A 20,518-nucleotide genomic window follows, 5' to 3' on the forward strand; every position below is an offset into this window, starting at 1 on the left:
TTTCGCAATGAGTTTCATATAAACGAACAAACAAAACTTAATGGCAGTCAGTGAAATCGCAATTAATGGGCCTTGGTAGAAAAGCCTGCTTTATATAAATACGAAATCGCAAAGAAGATGGGAGTGCGCAACGTTTTTTGAACCAATGACAAATAATCTTTATCTACAGAAAACCGAATTTCCAGAATTAAACTTTCTTATTATAGCAACATCACAGGTAAGATCGATTTAATCTTTCTTTTTTCCAGTGAAAGTAGAAGATATGGGTTGTTTGAAAGGTTCATGAATCACGAAATTTTGCGACGTCCTAGCAAAATTGAAACGACGCACCTCCACGGGATTGACTCAAAAAAAAAAGTTGCGCTATCGACTAAGTCTTTTTTAAAGGCGAGCGCTTATATTGAAATCCTTTTTAAAATTCAGGCTTGGTCTTATCTTCGGGGAAACACGGTGAATGATCGCGCTTGCATAACAATGCATATTCTGATCGTGAAACCCGATTTGCGGTTTGCATAACAATGACGGCTTTAATTGTTAAGCTAGCGCTTCCCGAGGACGATTTGCTGAGTGCGCCTCGAAACATATTACACATCATATTTATTCTAAATGTTTTATAGTTTCAAATGACGTGTTTATGAATCAAAGTCATTTTGCCGTTCTATGTGTTTACTTTCTGTACATAGGGTCTATTGTTACGTAATATAAGAGATAAACCCTACATGCTGCAATTTCGTATAGGCTTTCGTTTAGCAGTTTATTCATTTGCTGAACCGAGTTCATCAAACTTGATTGATTTCTTTAGCATTTTAAAGAAAAATTGAGCAGAGATAAAAAAAAAAGAAATGTTAACTTTTTGCCTTTATTCCTCGGGCCTATGTGATTAAAAACTTCAACAGACATTTAGTACATATTAACGATGACAAAATTGTGTTTCGTTTCGAGGCAGTATATTTTTCGTGTAGGTGCGCCATGAGTTTTTTCCCTGATAATTTGGCGTCGCACAAAATGCTGCCTTATGCTAAGTTTGATCAATAAGAGTGAACAATTCGAGATAAGGACCATGCCGTCGGTAGCCAGATATCGTAATTCATCATCCAGGCCTGTTTAAACCTACATTGAGCCTTGCTATGCAGCAAAAAGCATTCGTACCCATGACACTGAATAATTGGGAAACGTTAATCTGAATAAATATGTGCTTGTTTTTGTTATTGAGTAGACATGTTAAAGTTGAGAATTAGCTGTGCCAATAAAACATCAAAAATGCATAATTCGAATTGTTTGGCATTATTTAAGGTGGACAAGGGCCGCGAAAAATTTAAATATTTGGGAAGCCCTGTTCTAAGCAATTGAACGGAAATCATTGTATGAGAAAACACGAACATGAACACGAGGTGTTAGTATGAATAAGTATTTCAAATACTACACTGAGTGCTACAATACCTGAATATGATAAATAATATATTGAAGAGATGGCAAGTTGATTAGTTGCATATCATACATTAAACATTCGTTAAAATAATATATAAAACACGCGGAAATTTGAAGAGTTTTCTAACCTTACGGTCCATTACATTTTTGCATGTAGATTAAAAAAGTATTTGAAATATTGCGAATATGAAATCTTCAATCTTCTGGATAAAATTATATACAAACGATATTGTGGTGCATAGCAATAACTTGCTTACTATACTACAAAGATTAGCAGAAAAATCTAAAATTATATGGTCACTGTATGCACTTTCATTCACTGCATCAGTCTCATAGTTCAATTAATGAAATATAAATAAAATATTACATTTCTACCATAAGCACACATGGTATAAAACGTGGAGGAAGGTCTTATGGTGTAAAACGTGGAGGAAGGTGTCTTACAAAGGTTTATGTTTCATATATGAGTTTGCATTAACGAGTAATTCCTCGGTCGGGGTAACAAAGTTTTTGATGCGACGTCTAACCTGTGATGTTCGTACCATAAAACATATTGTCGATAACAATCATCTGTATCATCCATTACTGCAAATCACCATACAAAGTTTATATAAAAAAAAAATAATAATAAAAATATTGGGTTCTAAAATTTTCAAAATTTAGCACATATGTATTCATTACTTTCTTGCGTTAAATATTATAAACATTTTGTCACAGCATGTTCCGCATTTATTCGAGCAATAAAGTAATCTAAAGCAAACCCACAACACAACCACGCTATTATGTTATCATATTTAGATATAGGTATAATGAAGTTTAGATTCATGTTCATGTAAAAACAATTATTAGATATTCAAAATCGGGACAATATTACTGAAAAGTAATGATATATGAAGGATAAACACTTGAATCTGAAAAAACCACAAAAATATTTGGGCTTGATTGGTTGTCTACACAACTATCATATCTTGTAGATTGACTTTTCTCTGGAGGAGCTTTGTATGATGAATTTCCATAAATGTAATCTCCTGTTATTACTTCTGAGAGGAACATATATTTAGTTGGACCTCGGCAATATCCGACAGAATACTGGGACTTGACAGCAAAATACACATCACTTCCATACGCAGTGCCTAAAAATAATATTTGAGGTAAGAAACAACCATTCAAAATAATCTAAACAAATCCTTTAGATTTCTGTAAGGGCAACTTTCCTGTCCATTATGATATTTTACACAATACAGGCATATGATACGAGGAATAGTATTATATTACTACTCTTCCGAATAAGGCAATGATTTGAGAAGTTATCATACACAAAATTTCTTTATACTTTGTAATGTGTGAGAGGCGACATCTAAAACAAAATATCCATATCAAGTGTAAGATAACAATCAAAACAATAAAAGTTACACTACATTATGTATATTGGATGTATATGTGACCTATAGTTTTCTCACCATTTTTTCCAGAGAAGTTCCTATCAAATCCTCTATCACAAATGTTATCAACTATGTCAAAAGACGTTCCATGAAACAATTGTCTGGTGATTATTTTGTTCTGACCTGCAAATTCAGCCTGTTTTGCATTTCTACGATCTTTGAATTAGGTGTACAATAACTTGTTTTGTACCCTCTCAATCTGTAATGGATTTACAATCAATGATAGATAAAATTCCATCAAAAACTGACTGGCAAGATTTTCTGAAAGTTTTTTTTTAAAGTACGTGTATATCGTTTTATTGATTCCTTGGAAATTTGAATAACGGCAGGAGCATAGGCGGAAGGGTGGGTGGAGTGGATATAAGATAAGATATAAGATTAGTTTAAGAGAATACACTGCTGGAGGGGGAAAAGGGAAACTATATACATTATTCGAAGTAAATATTAAACAATAACATTTTTGATTATGTCAACAATCATAGAATCATTGATCTCTTGGGGTGAGTGTGAGAGACTGAAGAAATACATTTGAATTGCTCAGCTTGTTGAACGTTTGTTTGAATCCTTATTTCTGAAGATCTAAAAACTGGCACCACTGTGGTGATCAGACTGATCCTTGTATATGTCGCATTAATAGACATTTTCCAATCAGTAAAGTATTTAAACCACTTATCAATTCCGTCTTAACTGGACATTCTAATTAACTGATAAACAAAATGGTTTTCGTTGAAAAGGCTTGTTAACAGTTATAACTAGGAGTATATATCATTCATTAGATCAGCTTGGTGGCACTAAATCATGTGTTGTTGATATTTTAAAACTTTTGATAGCGTTTTGAATGCCGGATCACTGCACAAAATTCGATCCTGTTGACATTCTGGACTACATCAGGGATCAATTATTAGACCTACATTGTTCATAATATTCATCAATTACGTCATTTATGCTAACGTTTATAACTCATTTCTGTTTTATTTCTGAATTTGGGCCTCACACTGGCCAGTGTCAGGTTGCTCTAAAGCTCGCATAAAACTAAAGTTTTGTCACGACCAATTGTTATATTAACCCCTTTACAGCTCCAATTTTAATGTTGTGTGTGTCAAACGTCACGCTGCGGTTAAACAGTTAATTTTGTTGTTTCGTGTTTTCCCTGAAATTCCCAGCTCTAGTTGTGTGTATATATACGGTAATGTACGTGGCTCGAAATGTTGAGTCTCTGCACAATGCACGCCGGCATTCGCCCTGCTTAATTTCCAGAACTCACTGATATGTCCTTGCATGTAGTATTGCTGTCATTGGATTGGTTCTCACCTGGCCGTACTAAACCTGTGAGCTGTTATTTGTTTACTGACAGTGTAGCCATAATGGTTTTGCAAAAAGATGAAACAAAATATGTTCATACCATAGTAAAAAAATAAAGCAAGAAGGATATTTTCATGTCCTGGAAAGCAAAACTTCTACTTTAGGACATGTATAGAAATATGAGAACATATTCTAACCTTTATTATCTTTGAATATGAAGGTTGACTTTCTTCAAATTTGCGCTTTACATCAAGATATTCATGTGAGATTTCACCAAGTTCTACTCTCTTAACATTCTGACCGTCTGACATCGAACTCCAGTTTGCAGGATAGTCTGTGTAAGATTGTTATTGATTTTAAACAAAGATAGAACTTTCACAAATATTTACATACTAATCCTGGAGGAGAGGAAATATGATAAGACGGCTTAACCATATGACGAACCACAGCCTCTTGTTTGGTTACCATTCCATGACGGGTATTGTTTTCGGAAGCATGGACTTGATGGTGGAGGAAGCCGTAACCGACCTAACGCTTGGCACGATGACGTCGATGAGCCACATTGCCGCGCCCAGTTATCAGCTATCATCAATGCCTGCTCATAAAATTACCTACTAAACATTATAAATTAGCAGTCAAATATCACGCATACATACATTGCTATACTAAATAATATTTAATCATTAAATTTTTAGAATTATTAGTAACTGCATCAGTGTTAACTCTAAGCGAATTATGAGTGCGAAAGTGCTTCGCAGTCGAAAAAAAAAGTGCGAAAGTGCTTTTGCCGATTTTAGCAAGTTAGGTGCCCTAGCCTTTCATATAACCCATTTAAAACAGCATAGATACTCGAAAAAGCGCTCCTCTGGTTAATATTATGAATTAAAGAGAAGCCTTTCCGTTAACCGAGTTCCCTTTAAGCGAATTCATGTTTAATTAAAACAAGCGAATTCATCGGCAACGAAAGGACATCTGCTAACACCTGCCGGGGACAAAACTTTCATGCAATGTATCACGATGTCAGATGCTTACTTGCGTTAACAGCAAAGGCTTTCACATTTGTTACTCCTTACATCTAACAGACAACGATTGATACATGCAGGCTGGAAACCATATTAGTTACAGGGTGGATCATTTGTACAAAACCCGTGCAAAATAATTCCCCTCCCCCCTCAAATATAAATAGCAATCAACTAATTAGGGTTAGGTGCCCTGGAAATTCAACTTTTTGATTTATCACTAAACCTAATCTGATAATTATTAATTTGTGATTTTGAACCACTTTGAAAGTCGCCACCCGCTGTTGTAAAAGATAGGTTAACCTTGTTCCCTCGGAAATATTACGCAGGATACTCCCCTTTTAGGAGATGTGTTGACCTACTTTCCTTTCAAACTTTTTTCTTCGAAATATTACACAAGATCACTTTGAAAATCCTCTCGTTTCGTGAGCTAGCGTGACCTAGTTTCTCATTTATATTATACTATTTCAGAGCTCAAAGACCAGTAATTCTTAAATGTCGACATGCCTTGGTTTGCGTGCGATTTCGGGCAGAAAACATCATATATTGGCAATGAATAATTTTTAATCGACCACATGAACGCTGATATCCTGAAAATTAATGTTGAAAGAGAAGTACGCATTCTCAGATATCGGACATCCAGTCGCGATATTCAATCGTTTGTATGCACAAATCTCACATTAATAGTAATTGCTACCCAAGTTTGTAAAGTTTAGAAACCAACAAACAGAAAATAACTTACGGTATTCTAAAACACAATTAAAATTCAGTCGGCAATGAATTGCGCCAAGACGATGCCATACAAAACGAAAAAGATTTAGTCGCGAGAGTTACGTTAGATGACTGCAAAACGACGTTGTTTTTTAAGCAGAATGTAAAACAATCAAATAAAAAAACGGGAGTTACGGCGCCCTTAACACATCGTGTGTATTAAACTTCCCTGGTAAGTACTATTGTTATTGTACTTATACACCTGTTGGAGTATTTCGGACAGTTTCGAATTTAAAATAAATGAAAACCCGACATACAATAAAGACGCAAAAGTAAAATGAACATTTATTGAAAAAGTTATTATTTAAGAAAGACAACATGATCGTACAATTCCGCCAAAACCTCGATGTTCGCAAGTGAGAGGATAAATAAATACTTTCCTGTATTCAATCAATTAACTTTAGCGTATCGTTGTTCTGCCAACAAACAGCGGGGTGCAAAATATTTCCGTCTTGGGATATGCTCACAAATATTCTCGATATTAATATCATACCCTCGCGTATGTACTTTCTATTAGCTCTTTAGTGATCCCTTTCATCCATGGCCAAGTCATGTTTCGAATATGTGAACATTTTATCCGACCATACATGGCCAGCGGGATGTTAAAATTGTAACAAGAGAGAGGTAAAGTCAATCGCGAATTTCGTTATAATGGCTCGTTCACGAATTGATGCGCTTGTTATTTTCGAAAATGATTACATTTGTTGTATTTTGAGGCATTTAGGCAGTAATAATTAGGGCATGACATCATTAAAATCGTCAAGTGAGATCTTGAAATTGCAAATTCCGTGAATAAAATTGTGAATTACTCGGGTAACGAATTCAGCTTTAATGACCGTCGGGGTATTGTTTTGTTGAAAATTATTATTAATGTGAGAGCGCCAAAAAGATACAGTCCATACCGATGCGACTGCAATTTATATGGCCGCACTTGGTGTGGCGCGTTTATTAATAGTGTAAAATAAATTAAACGGATATCAATTATAACCAAGCGTGTCAGCGTGTTTATTTTCTGTGGTCAAGAATCGTAAAATACCATCTTGAGACAAATTCACTTCTATTGCCAAATCTTAATTTTCAGTTATTATCGTTATACAAATAACGTGTGGCAACTTTTTGATTTATCGTCGACCAAAAAACCGCCCCACACTCGTCCAAACGTGTGTCGAGCTTGAACGACAGGAACAGATTCATCGACGACTTTAATTAGGGAAAATAGGTATTTTATTGTGAATGCAAAATAAATGTAACAAAACGCTTTTTTGTGATATAACTTTGTATTTTCGGAAACGGGTTGCTGTGAAAGGTAAATTTTGATCTAAATTAACCGCAAAAATGTTTTATTTTAAATGTAACAAAACACATTTTGCGATATAACCTTGTATTTTCGAAAACGAGTGTCCTGAAAAGTAAAATATGATCTAAATTAATCGCAAAAATGTTTTATTTTAAATGTTACAAAACACATTTTCGCGATATAACCTTGTATATTCGGAAACGGATGTCGTGAAAAGTAAAATATGATCTAAATTAATCGCAAAAATGTCTTATTTTAAATGTAACAAAACACATTTTTCGCGATACAACTGTATTTTCGGATACCGGGTGTCATGAAGAGTAAAATATGATCTGAATTAACCGTAAATAATGTTTCATTCCAAATGTATCAAAACACATTTTTTGCGATATAACTCTGTATTTTCGAAAACGGGGCGTCATTATTAATCTAATGTTTTATCTATCGTCTGACTAACGTCTGGTACACATCATATTCGGGGAGAACTCTAGCCCGCGAAACGTCATTTAATTTAAAATAGAGAATGTTTCACCCATTCCAAAACGGAAAATCGCCAGTAAGTCGACAGGGATTCAACCCTCCGGATTCAGTATTCTATATCCCCCGTGTCAGAACTTTCTGAAGAATGGAACAAAGAACCCGTCAAACCGCCGCGGAAGAAGGGGAGTATTTTTTGCACTAATAATCAGGGCGTGACATTATCAAAATCGTCAAGAAACTGGTGAATTTGCAAATTCCATGAATAAAATTGTGAATTGCTTGGTAACATTTTAGCTATAATTATCGCCGGGGTATTGTTTTGTTGAAAACACGTTGAAACTTGAGGGAATTAGTTACAATTAGCGCCTGACCTCTATTAGGCACTCGAGCACTCGAAAAAAAAGCACTCGAGCCCAATCTTTTTAGCATTAAGTCGCATACGTAAAATATCCTGTAAAAGAAGTGCTGTTCATTAACGTCATCTCGTCTTATGACCACGCAGAAATGCCTTTATTGCCGAATTATTCAATCACTATTTTAAATCAACATTCAGGATTGGCACAATTTCGGATTTGCGAACTTTATCACCATGGAAAAACATGAGAAAGTTAATTATCGTCTTAATAAATATCTGCATCACGGTATCGACAATAATATTACCATTCGCATAAAATTGGGACGGTAAATATACAAATCTTGGTAGGTATTAAAGCCAACGCAAATGTTAATTTGATTCCTCAATGTCTTCAACAGCTGTTGCCGATGTGAACCAACGGGTAAACCCGAAATATAAAACTTCGATGTCCGCCCGACCCGCAAGAATTCATATTTGTATAAAAGAGAGGGCGGGAATATAGATTAACAAAACCTGGATGTCGCCGCCAAAACGATCGGTGACAAGAACAATTAGCGATTACAACGGAATTAACCTATAAAAAGGCTTTGTTGCCGATTTTTTACCGACGTTCCAAAAATATTTGTTATTGGGTACTCGTTAAAAATATTCGATTCAAAAAAATATTGAATTTTGCCCACCCGTACTCGCATATCAATGAGAAATAGTTGTGTAAATATCGCAAAATTCCGGAAAATGCCACGTGCTTTCAACATTGTGATTACAATAAAATGGCACCTAATGGTATTTTGTGAATTTGGTGATTTTGCAAATCTGTGACATTCAGCTAAAAGTTTCGTCTGATTTGAAAATCGTGCACTTTGGTCACAATTCATCCAAAGTGACTATAATATTTTACTAACACTTTTATAGTCATTTTTGAATCATCGATATCATTGATAGTCACATGACCACTCTCGTTCAAAGAAACGCTTTGCGTAGTATTCCAACATCTGGTTTCAAAGACGCCGGGAGCGTTTATGCGGGAAAAGCGGGAATCGGTGTGCTTGTATAATAATCATTTTATAAACAAGAATTTTGCCGTTAATGCATAAGCTTTATCTCCTATGTCTGCATCTCATAGGTTAGAATTCTGGTAAATATCGTTATGATATGCAGAATTGATTTACAAAAGTACTAGTATGTTACTTATTTGTCAACTTAATACTCGAAAATATTTGTTAACTTTGAATTTCTATTCCATTCAAAATCGGAAAAAAGTGCTATTTCTCTTCAAATTCGGAAAAAAGTGCTATTTCGCAGTCCCTAAAAAAAGTTGCGAAAGGGCTTCGCAATTTTCGCAAAAAAGTGCGCTAATAGTGAACACTGAACTGCATCAACCTTTTATCCCACAATCAGGTTCATACCTCTTCCAAGTAACTTGTTGATCATGTCCTTCACCTTTGTGACATTATCACTGAGGCCCTGAATGTGACATTCCTCCACATTTCTAAATTTATTCAAAGTATAATATTGTTACAGTAAGTGTTTAGGATTTTTAATACACTGAGAAATTAAAAAAATATTTGATAAAAGATGAAATTCCATAAAGTATGCAAAAATCCCTTGCAGAAATATGTCCATTTTAAAAAAGCCGAATATTAGATTTTGTCTGACATATGTAATAAGACTGAAAAAGCATCAAATCAATGTTGCACTGTAATATTCAATAAATTCTTTTTGATGGAAAAATCAGTGAAAACATCTCTTGTGTGAAATCGGGTAAATATTTATGCTTACTTTGTCCACTTCCATTCTAGTAAAACATCATTCACACAACAATATTTTTCAATTTCTGATTTTTCAAAACCATAGAAATCAGGTCGAGTAGTTGTGATAACAAAACTCTTGATAATTTTGTCACAACTTTCTTGAAATTTCTTCATGGCCTATATAGATAATATGGTATATTATAAGATCAAAAAAGAGAGGAGTCTTTGGTGTTGAAATGACTGAGATATGTTTGTGCCTCTCATGATGGAGATGCAAAACAGCGCTCCTGAATTTGTATCGAAATCGATTCATTGATTAAATGTCACACAAAAAACAATCATGGCAATTGAATAAAAAACACATTTTCACTGAAGTGGAACTCTGAACAAACATTGAATGACTTCCGATTACTTTGAAAAAAAGAGAGAGAAAAAAGAAGAGATCCTACTATAATAGCTTTAAGTCGAGTAACTTTAAAATCGTGAAAAATGTTTTCACCTCATCTAGACTTGCTACACTGCTTCCATAAATTTTCACATTCATTCCAATTGACTTATTGATACCTAAAAAAATATCATGAAATCATATAAATCACTATGTTAGTATATTGATATAAAAAATAATTGCAAAACATTAAAAACATATACCTTGTTTTGGTATTATGTCCTGAAATACTGATAATTGTGACGACTGGAAAACTACAATTCGGATATCATGCAGAAGTTTTTTTTGTGCATCAAACCTAGCAAATGCATCTTTCATATAAGAAGCAACCACTGTGGGATCCAACCCCATATTACCTGATAAATGTTCGTTGAATTTTAACATTGTATCCATAATTATAAATATACACGAAAGTAATGGCAAATAAGCTTTTTACCTGCCCCAATAGTAGGGAGAGCTAAGCTTTGAACACCCAACCTCTCTGCTTCTGTCAATAGGCATAAAATCGCTCTTGTAAATTCGCTCTTGCTAGTTGGAATAGATATGTTAAAGATATATTTCCATGGTAAACGACCACTCGTATCACATAAACATAGTTGATTCCCTATAACCCATGTAGAGTTCTTGAGAAGACCTTCCAACACATCCGCTCCAAACCTTTTCTTAAGAGCCATTGATACTTGTCCTACAAAATTATGTTTGAAGATAATGGTTAATTCATTTTGCATAACATTTTTCCACATAGTTACACACACTTTGATTTTGTTGATGAAAAAATATGATAAACAGTTTTTATAAAATCTCACCTGAAAAATCAAGAGATTTACCAGTGCTATTCACAATTGCATCACATTTTTCCTGGAGAATATCGCCACATTTTACAGTTATCAAAGCCTTGGAACTTTTCTGCACATAAAAAGTTAGGAATCAGTTTAGAATAGAATCAATTATGACTTGTTATTTCGTAGACTTGAATATTTTTACCATTAATTAAAACCGATTCTAAAACACACCGAAAAATAAATCGCAGAAAAGGTTGATAGAAAAGTGAGCTTGTTAATAACTTACTTGTTCGACCGAATCCAAGAATATGGAGCATTTTGTTTCGTGTTCCGTGGCTTTTTTAATAAATTTTCCTTCGCCAGATAAATAGTCATACAATGAATGTCCAGTAAATTGCTTTTCGATTTTCTTGATCTCTTTTTCCAAGTCTTCAAATTTCATATCAACTATAAGTAGGTAAATAGAATGACAGAAGGGATACCTATTATTTAAATAATTTCAAAAGATAATAAATACCCAAAATCCCACAATAATAAACAATATTATGCATACATTTTGTGAAAATCTGCTTTGAGACATAAACTACCGGTTAAGTGAATGTTAAAATCATCTCAAAAAAGTTCATTTGATTTGAATCACTTTTTGGATTGGCATATTTTTAAATGACTGTATTGCCTATACACATCAGGCCATTTAATTGTAGATGTATCTTATATTGAAGATTGTCGGTCATTCAATTAGATCATATTAAAAGCAAAGAACGACAAAAGGCCTATTCATGAATTAGCATGTTATATCTATTCACAAAGGAGTGATGCTGACAAAAATTTCATTAGAAGAACCAACGGTATATGTTAAATAATGAAAGAGACATAATATATTTATACCAGTATCAATGTCCTCTTGCTCGAATGTCACTAGCAATCCAGTTTTTGTATTTTCATTTACCAATTTAACAGACTTTGATTTGTCTATTTTACAATGGTTGGCGACATGTTCTGCTTTTTCTTTTGACAAGGAGTAAAATTTTTCTATATTGTTCATATCACCCATTTGCTCAATTGTTTTAATCACTTCCATCCTCATTTGTTTATGTTAGAAATTGAAGCAAAACACAATAACTTTTCTTGAATCACGCTGAAATAAATTAGATAACAATAGAGACTTACAGGCAATTAATAGTTAACTATCATAAAATTATGGAAACCTCACAGCACATAAATTCCAGTTGCATATTCCAATTGATGTTACTCAACTAAATGGTACCTATGGTAATTTTTATCAAACCAACTAAAAATACACTGACTTGCTAATGCAATTACCATGTTTCATCTATGTTATTTTGAGACAATATTTGAATGAAAATAACTTAATTTTTTATCGAATTCAAGAATGGATGAATTGAAACATTTGACTTGGTTTGGTGACTTTGGTCCTAATTTATTTATCACATAACATGCCTTACCTCCGATTTCAAATGAACAACTTCATCTCTGAAAGCTTTTTTCAAGTTAGCAACCACTTTAGAAAATGGAGTATTTTTCTGATGGTCAGCCAGGGATATATCAAATTCTTTAATAGATTCTTTCAAAATTCTATTTGCTGTTTGCCAGTGGGTATTATGGCCAACAACCAAACTAACTTCAGAATCTCTGAAGGCTAAAGATCCTGTTAAACGTGAAATTGTTTAATATTGGTTAAAATCTAGATTTCAAAAGAAATTATAGGTAATGTGATAAATGTATCACCCTGACCTTTGACATGTTCCTTCTTAAATTGACTGTATAAGCCATCAAGAATATTTTGCTTAGTACCGGTACCAAGAGACTTTTGCTGTGAATTTTCACATTCTTGAGAAAAATCAACTGATCTGACGTAAGATCTTCAACTGGTTTTTGAATTGTTTTCTAGAGATACAAACGAATAAAAATAAATGAAAAAAACAGTAAAACAAAGTATGAATCTATAGACAAAATCAGAAATGACTGACAAACCATAGATTGCTCTCCTAAAGTTTTTTTAGCCAGCTGTATCGCATTGAGCTGTCCTTTGTATACAATTTTCCCTTCTTTAAAAGGTGTTATAGATACTTGATGTCCTTTCCTGAGGCATTTCTGCTCAGTTTTTTTCCAAAGACCACATTCTCTTTGAGCGCTGCATATGAATATAACAAAATATTATACACAAAACATTGACAAGTTTTATCCTCTTAGGTCATAGGATAGGATTTACATATTTATACCAGAGAGAGGAAAGCCAATAGGACGACTTGACCATATGGCAAACCACGACATCTCGTCCGGTTACCATTCCATGTCAGGTATCGGATTAGTTAGTTATTTGTTTTCAGAAGCTCGGAGTTGATGGTGGAGGCGAGGAGTCCAGCAATCCTCTTGCACAAAACTATTCGGACACAGAATTCGAACCTACAAATCATCAGAGGTGCAGTGGCGAGCGTATTTCTAACGCTTAGCACCATGAGCCACAATGCCATGAATATGAAGTTTCAATCGTTAAATATTTATGTATCAGCATCCCTCTTCATACACAGTGACAGAATTATGATCAATATGTTACTACACGCACTAAATAAGTATTTGTTCGACTTTGCTTTAGTTAATCAGTCGCTAAAATGCAACAGTCATCCAGGTTGCTGGTTACAATTCTTGAGCTTTTTTCTGTTACAATGTGTCAGTAAAGACATAGAAATGTTTAAAATTTAATTGCTTTGTAATGCTTTTGAGATATGTACAAATACACAAATTCAAACAGATGACTGAGTCCAATATCCTACAGAAGCATACTTTTGATGAAGTATATATGAATACGCATAAAAGCACCGAAGTCACTTTTCAATGTGAAGTCAATATTCAATGGTTACTTTGTGACAAATTATATACCTAAGTCATGGAAAGGTATTACATAAAAATAATTTTAATCAAGTTGCTTCATTACTATCGAAAAGTAGAACAGGCAAAATATTACATGAACACATCTACTGGAAGACGTTCTTCTCTTTTTTCACTCTTAATTTCATATTCTATTTCATTAATTCTTTTCTTCACTTTTTCTTCCACACCTTGGAAAGGGAAACAAAAAATTTAATCCTGCATCAATACCAATTTATAAAAAGCAAATGACTATAGAAGAGTCACTTTGGAAATATTATGATGAACTCCATTTTTCGCTTACTACTCGTGGTACTTTAAATAAAATTAAACTACTGATTAACTACAACCAATTAACTACAATAGTTAAAATTAAACTATTAAATAAAATTAATAGTACATTTAGGTAATACAAAAATTAGATCCTGAATAGCAGATGTTCCTTGGAGCAGCATATACAAAATACAAAGAGATGAAGAATAAATATTTACAAGATACCGAATTGAATACACACAGTTTACTCACCTGCATAATTTATTGTCCCACTACTAGGGAAAGCCTGAACAGAAACACCAGGTTCTTTAATTTGGGAAACTCTTTCATGACGGTTTTCATTTTATTGACATTATATTTATTTGTTTCTGCTAAAAATTTGTTGAAGTAGTTCCCAACTTGTTCCAGATCTCTCGATTTATCAACATCACTGGGATGCTAGGTGTAAATATTAAAATTACAACGAAGTTTCATTGGCAAAACTTATCACAAATATAACTATTTATTATTAAGAATAAAAAACCTTTTTTCTGAAAGTGATGTGAACTTTAATCTGTCCTTGATCATTGGTGATTGACACTTTTGCAAGTTTACCACAACAGGATCCAAGATCTTTTTTAGCAACAGCGTCATTGAAAACAAAATTCAATACTGCAGGTTTATAGCCTTTTGTATCAAATTGTACAGAAGTCGTAGAATCACCTCTAGTAAATTAAAAACAATATATAAAATAACAAAATCGTATAAAAAAAACTGTTTAAAAATGAATAGAACAACAAACAACATTTGATCAGTAACAATAAAGCAATAATATACTAGAAAATCTCATTGCGATATTACATTATTTGATTATTCAGAACAAACTATATGATAAGTGAAAAGTTTTACTTCGAAGAAGATGATGAATCATCACTGTAATCTTCTGATGACAATTTACGTGATCTTTCCAAATTGTGATTTGATGTAACCCCATTTGCGGTTGGTGATACTGGCAAAGGATGCAGAGTCTGAACAGGATTGCCACGAAGTTGAATAGGTGCGGTATTCATCACTTGTTGTGGACGTAAGACATGCAGTATCGAAACAGGTGTTGGAAAAGGTTGAACATGTATCGGAACAGGAGTTAGAAAAGGTTGACCCTGTACCAAAACAGGAGGGGGATAAGGTTGACCATGTAACGAAGCAGGAGGTGGAAAAGGTTGACTGTATGCTGATGAATGTATTTGTGAAGCACCCAGTAATTTTTCCAGCATGCATCGACAGCGTTGTACTTTCCAAGAAATGCCAACAACGTTAACAACACCAGTATCCATAAACCACTGAACAAAATGATCTTGAAAATTTTTGGTTTGAAATAAATCAGGTCAGTGATGCTTTTGCCTAGCTATCACAGTCAGATCAACTTTTCCTTTCCACACAGCAAACTGCTTAAAAAACTGTTCCAACTTGATTCTGCATGCAGTTTCGAAATCGTGATGAAGTCTTGCACGTGAAATCTGTAATTTCACAATTGTTACAATTTATTATGTTATTGCCAACTAAAAAGTCTCTCCACATTACAAATTTAACTTTAATATCACCTGAGTAGGAGAAACATGAACTGATAAAGTTTTATCTTTTTCAACAATTTCGACATTGGATAAACCAGTTAACCATAAAGACAAATGTTGCCTGTATGTCTCTGCAAACGATACAAAGCGCATGATCGCAGGTTTAACATCTTCGTAATTAAAAGGCTGCGCAGTAGAATTTGCTGGAGGTGGCCTGAATAAAAATATCAATATTGCATAAAATTTCAACAGTGATGCTCTATTTTGAAAAACTAGAAATATTATTCTGCTGCATCTTAATATTTATTAATAAGCAACACAATTATCAGTTGAGGAACAGAAATTTTACTATGGCGTCAATATCTTCCAAACTAAGTAAACCATTCCATGTCAGGTATGAGATTAGTTAGTTAGTTTTCAGAAGCAAGGACCTGATGGTGGAGGAGGGTGTTCTCAACCAGCGGGTCCGTGAACCACCCTACGGCAGCGAGGAGCCCTGCAATACTCTCGCACATAACCACCCCCGCGTGGGATTCGAACCTGCAAACCCACGCAGACTAATCAGAGGTGCGGTGGCGAGCGTATTGCTAACATTTAGCACAATGAGCCACACCGCCGCACCAATGATAAACATAATAAATTAAATGCCATCTACGGTATATTAGAGGCCTACTGTGTTTGCTGATTTTCAGTCTTTTATCAGTGCTGTGTTGTAATTTATTAGTCAAATCAGGATGACCGCTCGCTAATATTAGATGGCATATTATATATAAATATATACAGTACCGAAGTTTCAAATTGAATGATCAAAAATAATGAATTTCATTACAAAAACATTTCATATAAGAAACCTTATATTATTAATGACAACATCTCTATATGATGGAAATACAATTTCAACCATAAAGTGAAATTTATAAATTTAACTTGTTATATGTTCTACTCATACAAAATCATGGTTTAATCCAAATTTGACCCAATTTGGAATACTCATGGTTCACAAACTATGTGTTCCTACTTTGAATGAATCAGAAATCAGTATTTATTTTATCACTATAAAGAAAATACACTTCATGCGAACAATAGAATGAAGAAACTCAAATTTGGCATTTCAAGGTGAAAGGTGGTGCGAGAAACCAATACTGGTTATTGTGCAGCGACATCCATGACAAGTTTAACCATTGCTTTAAACATGAATTTTCACCTCAGATGACTCATCATGCTATACCAGGGGTGTGCAATTGGCGACCCACCAAGCCATTTAGTGTGGCCCTCGTCAACATTCAGATATTTCCCCACCAAGCGTGAAATCCTAATCCGCCAGTTTATGATTAAAAAGGTGGTCACATGGATAAAAATACAAGTTTTTCTTCTTGCCACAGCGTTAAATCTTTTGCTGTTTTGCCTGGTGCTTTTATTACTGTAAGGCTAAGCGATCTCTTCTCTTGCCTCTCCCCCTAAATTTTTTGTGTGGCATGTCTGAAATTGGCTATATGGCCCGCTGACAAAAAATGTTGCACACCCCGTGCTATACGGTACCTCATGTACGACTCAGATTGCCTTACTCGAAGACCGTCTATTTTTTTTCATTCATTGCTTTTCAAATAACCATTCTCAAGCACCTGGAACAGAAATGAACCATTGGCACAACGACTTTCTGTTTGTTTGCCAGACTGCTTTATCTGTTGTACTCTCTCTCAGTGAAATAAGCCTCACAAAGTTAACTATTCATAGCACGAGAGGTTACTTACATATTCTTGGGTGATTTCTCTAAATGATTATTTATCAAAATCTGAATCTCTTCAACAATAGTCTTTGGTCCAATGACAAGGATAGTTGATGAATCATTGAACCAACGATGATAACATTCATCTTTATACTTTGCAAGAACTGTTTTGATATGTTTGACATCAGCCACAGAACAATTTTCAAGCTTCTCATTCCATGAAGAATATAATTCAAGAAATCTTTGAATACATTCTCCACAATTTTCTTCACTTTTGACAAATTGAAATTCTCCAGCATTCTTAAAATAAAGAATTTTAGATGGATGACACCACTACAATTTGTTTCTATTGTGAAATATTTGAATTGTCAAATTTTATCTGTTCATTAAAAGTTTATTGAAATTTTATAAAAAAGAGTCAAAGTTTGGGTAAAATTTTGGAAAAGCCCAATGATCAAGGTAGGTGAACCACATCTGTGACTTATAAAAATAAGCTGTTAAGTAATAAAACAGAACTGAAAGCTCAAAATCTCATTCGCATAATTCAAGTTAAAATGAGCTTTTACTAAACCATGATATAACTTTTTAAACAATAATTTAACTCTAATCATTGGTGAGATATATGCAGAGTCGATACCTGAACTTCAATCTTTTCGGAAGATATATGCAGCAATTTCAAATTATATTGTTTCAGCATTTTTTTGAATTCTTCAGTGTGCTTTGGGCTTTTACTGAGATAATTCAGAATTGGCTTGGGATATGCTTCAGATACCAAAAAAGTATAAATCCCTTCGTAAAAAAAAGACAGTGCAGTAGAATTTGCTGGAGGTGGCCTGAATAAAAAATATCAATATTGCATAAAATTTTAATAGTCACGCTCTACTTTATTGTTCAAGTTTTTATTTTGAAAAACTATAAACAATGTTCTGCTACATATTATTATGCACCACCATTATAAGTGGAGAAAAAGAAGAGAAAAATCGTGTAGTAACATATCAGTAAGCATGACCATTACATTTTATTCCCGAGTGTTAAATACTAAAATAATACATTTTTATGATGGACTGAATATTGATGTATCATACATTGAACTGCTTCAATCATAAAAATGTATCAGTGTTTTGACATTTTGTTTTAGGTAACATATTTTAGTGCCATCTATGTTATACTGTGTTACCAGATTTTCTGCAGTATTTTACTAATGTTTTGTTGTGATTTTCAAGATGAATCGAGATGATTGCTGATAGTAGTTGACTAGTTGACAATGACATATAATTTATATATGCCTCTAAAGTTAACCATGCAGGATCAAAAATAATATATTTCATGGCCCGAAAACAATGAATAAATCTAGTTAATAATGTTAATGAAAACAACTTATGTATAGAAATATAATATCAGAAATAAATGGAAACAAATCCTGAACACGATTCAATATTTTTTTTACTGGGGATTGCTTCTTAAATCACCCATTCTCAAGCATCTGGAATGATTTGATATCATAATGGAATAAGCGCCCACAATTTGTCATACTGCTTTATCTGTCTTATCATCATCAAAAAATTAGCCCCACAAAGTAATTATTAATAACACATGAAGGTACTTACATTTTCCTGGGTGATTTCTCTAAATGATCATTTACCAAATTCTGAACTTCTTTAACAATAGTCTTTGGTCCAATAACAAGAATAGTTGATGAATCATTGAACCAACGATGATAACATTCATCTTTATACTTTGCAAGAACTGTTTTGATATGTTTGATATCAGCCACAGAACAATTTTCAAGCTTCTCATTCCAGGAAGAATATAATTTAAGAAATCTTTGTATACATTCTCCACAATCTTCTTCACTTTTGATAAATCCCACAGCATTCTAAAAAAGATATACCGGCGAGTTAAAAAAAGAATTTTATATGAATATTAATTTGTTTTTATCATAGAATATTTGAATTGTTAAATTTTATCTGTTCATTGGGAGTAAATTGAAATTTTGTAAAGAAGAGTCAAAAGTTTGGAACAGATTTAAAATTGGTTCAATGCTCAAGATTGAGTTAATTGTTTTTTGGGGCCTTTTATCAATACCTTCCCATCTAAAATCTGTACGCTTCAAACCTTTCTTGAGATTTTGTTTGCTCTCCCAATTCTATAATCAGTTAGTTTTTTGTTTTATCTAGTATTTTATCCGCATTATCTTCCTCTAAATATTTTAATTTCAATTGATGTTTCTGCCCACCAAACGTCAGTAAAATAGATGAAGTCAGCAATTTTTGTTGAGCTGAAAAGAATAATATATATAATCTATTATTTCTTACACATGCAAGCAATTTTGGAAATGCGAAAAGTTTCAGTGATAAGCCATAATCCAAATTATCTCATGCCTACTTTTATTATAATATTTATCATGGTTTGAAATGATATAAAATTGTTACTTTTGGAATTGTCTGTAATATTCTAACCAGGGACTCCTTATAACAAAGCCATAACACTTCAATTAAGGTGAATATGTTACATTAAACCTATTAAGTTGAGTCCACACTCACTACCGTACTTCTATATGTAAGGCTAAATAAAAAAAGAACGACTTGTATTTCAGCAAGAATGCATATTTTGTACCTCTAATATCCACAACTGTTATCTTTAGAAGCTTATCATTGAGCTGTTCATAGTCATCGATACAGTCATCACCAACAATTTCTTCTAATTTCAACCTAAGTTTTAATTTGGAAAAGTTACTTGGGATATTTAATATCAAAATTTTTGATGAATATCCTGAATAATTTGCCATAATGTATGGATTTTAGATTCTAAATAGAATTCAAATAAATCAGTTCCATGAATATTCTTCTCAGAGCCAATACTGTTGTACAAATGATATTTTCTATAAAAAAAGGAGCAATAAAAAGTTTTCTGTGCTTGGTCATATCATGAATCATGCAAAATAGGTTCTAATTGGAAAACTTGATCAAGTATTAACAAGTATTAGCTTGACTGAGTGTGCTCCACCT

The 20,518-nt window shown here is 33.4% G+C and overlaps 4 protein-coding genes across 5 annotated transcripts; all 4 read right to left on the minus strand.

Moving 5' to 3' along the window:
* Nucleotides 1-628: 628 nt before the first annotated feature.
* Nucleotides 629-3,017, minus strand: LOC144422085 (protein mono-ADP-ribosyltransferase PARP11-like). Its single transcript, XM_078111878.1, has 2 exons — nt 2,889-3,017; nt 629-2,561 (listed from the first exon to the last, which is right to left on the minus strand). Exon 2 carries the CDS (start codon nt 2,479-2,481, stop codon nt 2,299-2,301), a length of 183 nt encoding a protein of 60 aa, XP_077968004.1. The 5' UTR covers nt 2,482-2,561; nt 2,889-3,017; the 3' UTR covers nt 629-2,298.
* On the minus strand, nt 2,934-14,154 carry LOC144422082 (protein mono-ADP-ribosyltransferase PARP14-like). 2 transcript variants are annotated; one of them, XM_078111874.1, is made up of 14 exons: nt 14,059-14,154; nt 13,068-13,227; nt 12,828-12,980; nt 12,539-12,741; nt 11,961-12,210; nt 11,359-11,519; nt 11,097-11,196; nt 10,727-10,975; nt 10,494-10,646; nt 10,345-10,409; nt 9,874-10,022; nt 9,501-9,583; nt 4,370-4,506; nt 2,934-3,069 (listed from the first exon to the last, which is right to left on the minus strand). In XM_078111874.1, exons 5-14 carry the CDS (start codon nt 12,157-12,159, stop codon nt 3,034-3,036), a joined length of 1,332 nt encoding a protein of 443 aa, XP_077968000.1. In that variant the 5' UTR covers nt 12,160-12,210; nt 12,539-12,741; nt 12,828-12,980; nt 13,068-13,227; nt 14,059-14,154; the 3' UTR covers nt 2,934-3,033. The 2 variants fall into 2 exon arrangements, with proteins under 2 accessions (XP_077968000.1, XP_077968001.1); XM_078111875.1 differs by lacking the exon at nt 10,494-10,646.
* Nucleotides 14,155-14,569: 415 nt separating this feature from the next.
* Nucleotides 14,570-15,547, minus strand: LOC144422084 (uncharacterized). Its single transcript, XM_078111877.1, has 2 exons — nt 15,123-15,547; nt 14,570-14,938 (listed from the first exon to the last, which is right to left on the minus strand). Exons 1-2 carry the CDS (start codon nt 15,545-15,547, stop codon nt 14,743-14,745), a joined length of 621 nt encoding a protein of 206 aa, XP_077968003.1. The 3' UTR covers nt 14,570-14,742.
* LOC144422083 (uncharacterized) lies at nt 15,472-20,308 on the minus strand. Its single transcript, XM_078111876.1, has 7 exons — nt 20,127-20,308; nt 19,626-19,788; nt 19,118-19,386; nt 18,148-18,343; nt 17,536-17,810; nt 15,815-15,998; nt 15,472-15,730 (listed from the first exon to the last, which is right to left on the minus strand). Coding segments are annotated over exons 3-7 (789 nt in total). The 5' UTR covers nt 19,120-19,386; nt 19,626-19,788; nt 20,127-20,308; the 3' UTR covers nt 15,472-15,598.
* Between the last annotated feature and the right edge of the window lie 210 nt (nt 20,309-20,518).

Source organism: Styela clava, chromosome 4 (genome assembly GCF_964204865.1).
Source record: "Styela clava chromosome 4, kaStyClav1.hap1.2, whole genome shotgun sequence".
Lineage (NCBI taxonomy): Eukaryota > Metazoa > Chordata > Ascidiacea > Stolidobranchia > Styelidae > Styela > Styela clava.

Coding starts and splice junctions, on each gene's coding strand:
- LOC144422085 (XM_078111878.1), bottom strand. CDS start 2,481: ATGTTCCTCTCAGAAGTAATAACAGGAGATTACATTTATGGAAATTCA.
- LOC144422083 (XM_078111876.1), bottom strand. Junction 17,811..18,147: donor CCGAAAAGATTGAAGTTCAG/GTATCGACTCTG, acceptor CTTTATTTTAAG/AATGCTGGAGAATTTCAATT. Junction 15,999..17,535: donor GAGAAATCACCCAAGAATAT/GTAAGTAACCTC, acceptor ATTTTTATTCAG/GCCACCTCCAGCAAATTCTA.
- LOC144422082 (XM_078111874.1), bottom strand. CDS start 12,159: ATGAGGATGGAAGTGATTAAAACAATTGAGCAAATGGGTGATATGAAC. Junction 10,647..10,726: donor TCTCCCTACTATTGGGGCAG/GTAAAAAGCTTA, acceptor AACATTTATCAG/GTAATATGGGGTTGGATCCC. Junction 10,023..10,344: donor GTGTAGCAAGTCTAGATGAG/GTGAAAACATTT, acceptor TTATCTATATAG/GCCATGAAGAAATTTCAAGA.
- LOC144422084 (XM_078111877.1), bottom strand. CDS start 15,547: ATGGATACTGGTGTTGTTAACGTTGTTGGCATTTCTTGGAAAGTACAA. Junction 14,939..15,122: donor GATTCATCATCTTCTTCGAA/GTAAAACTTTTC, acceptor TTAATTTACTAG/AGGTGATTCTACGACTTCTG.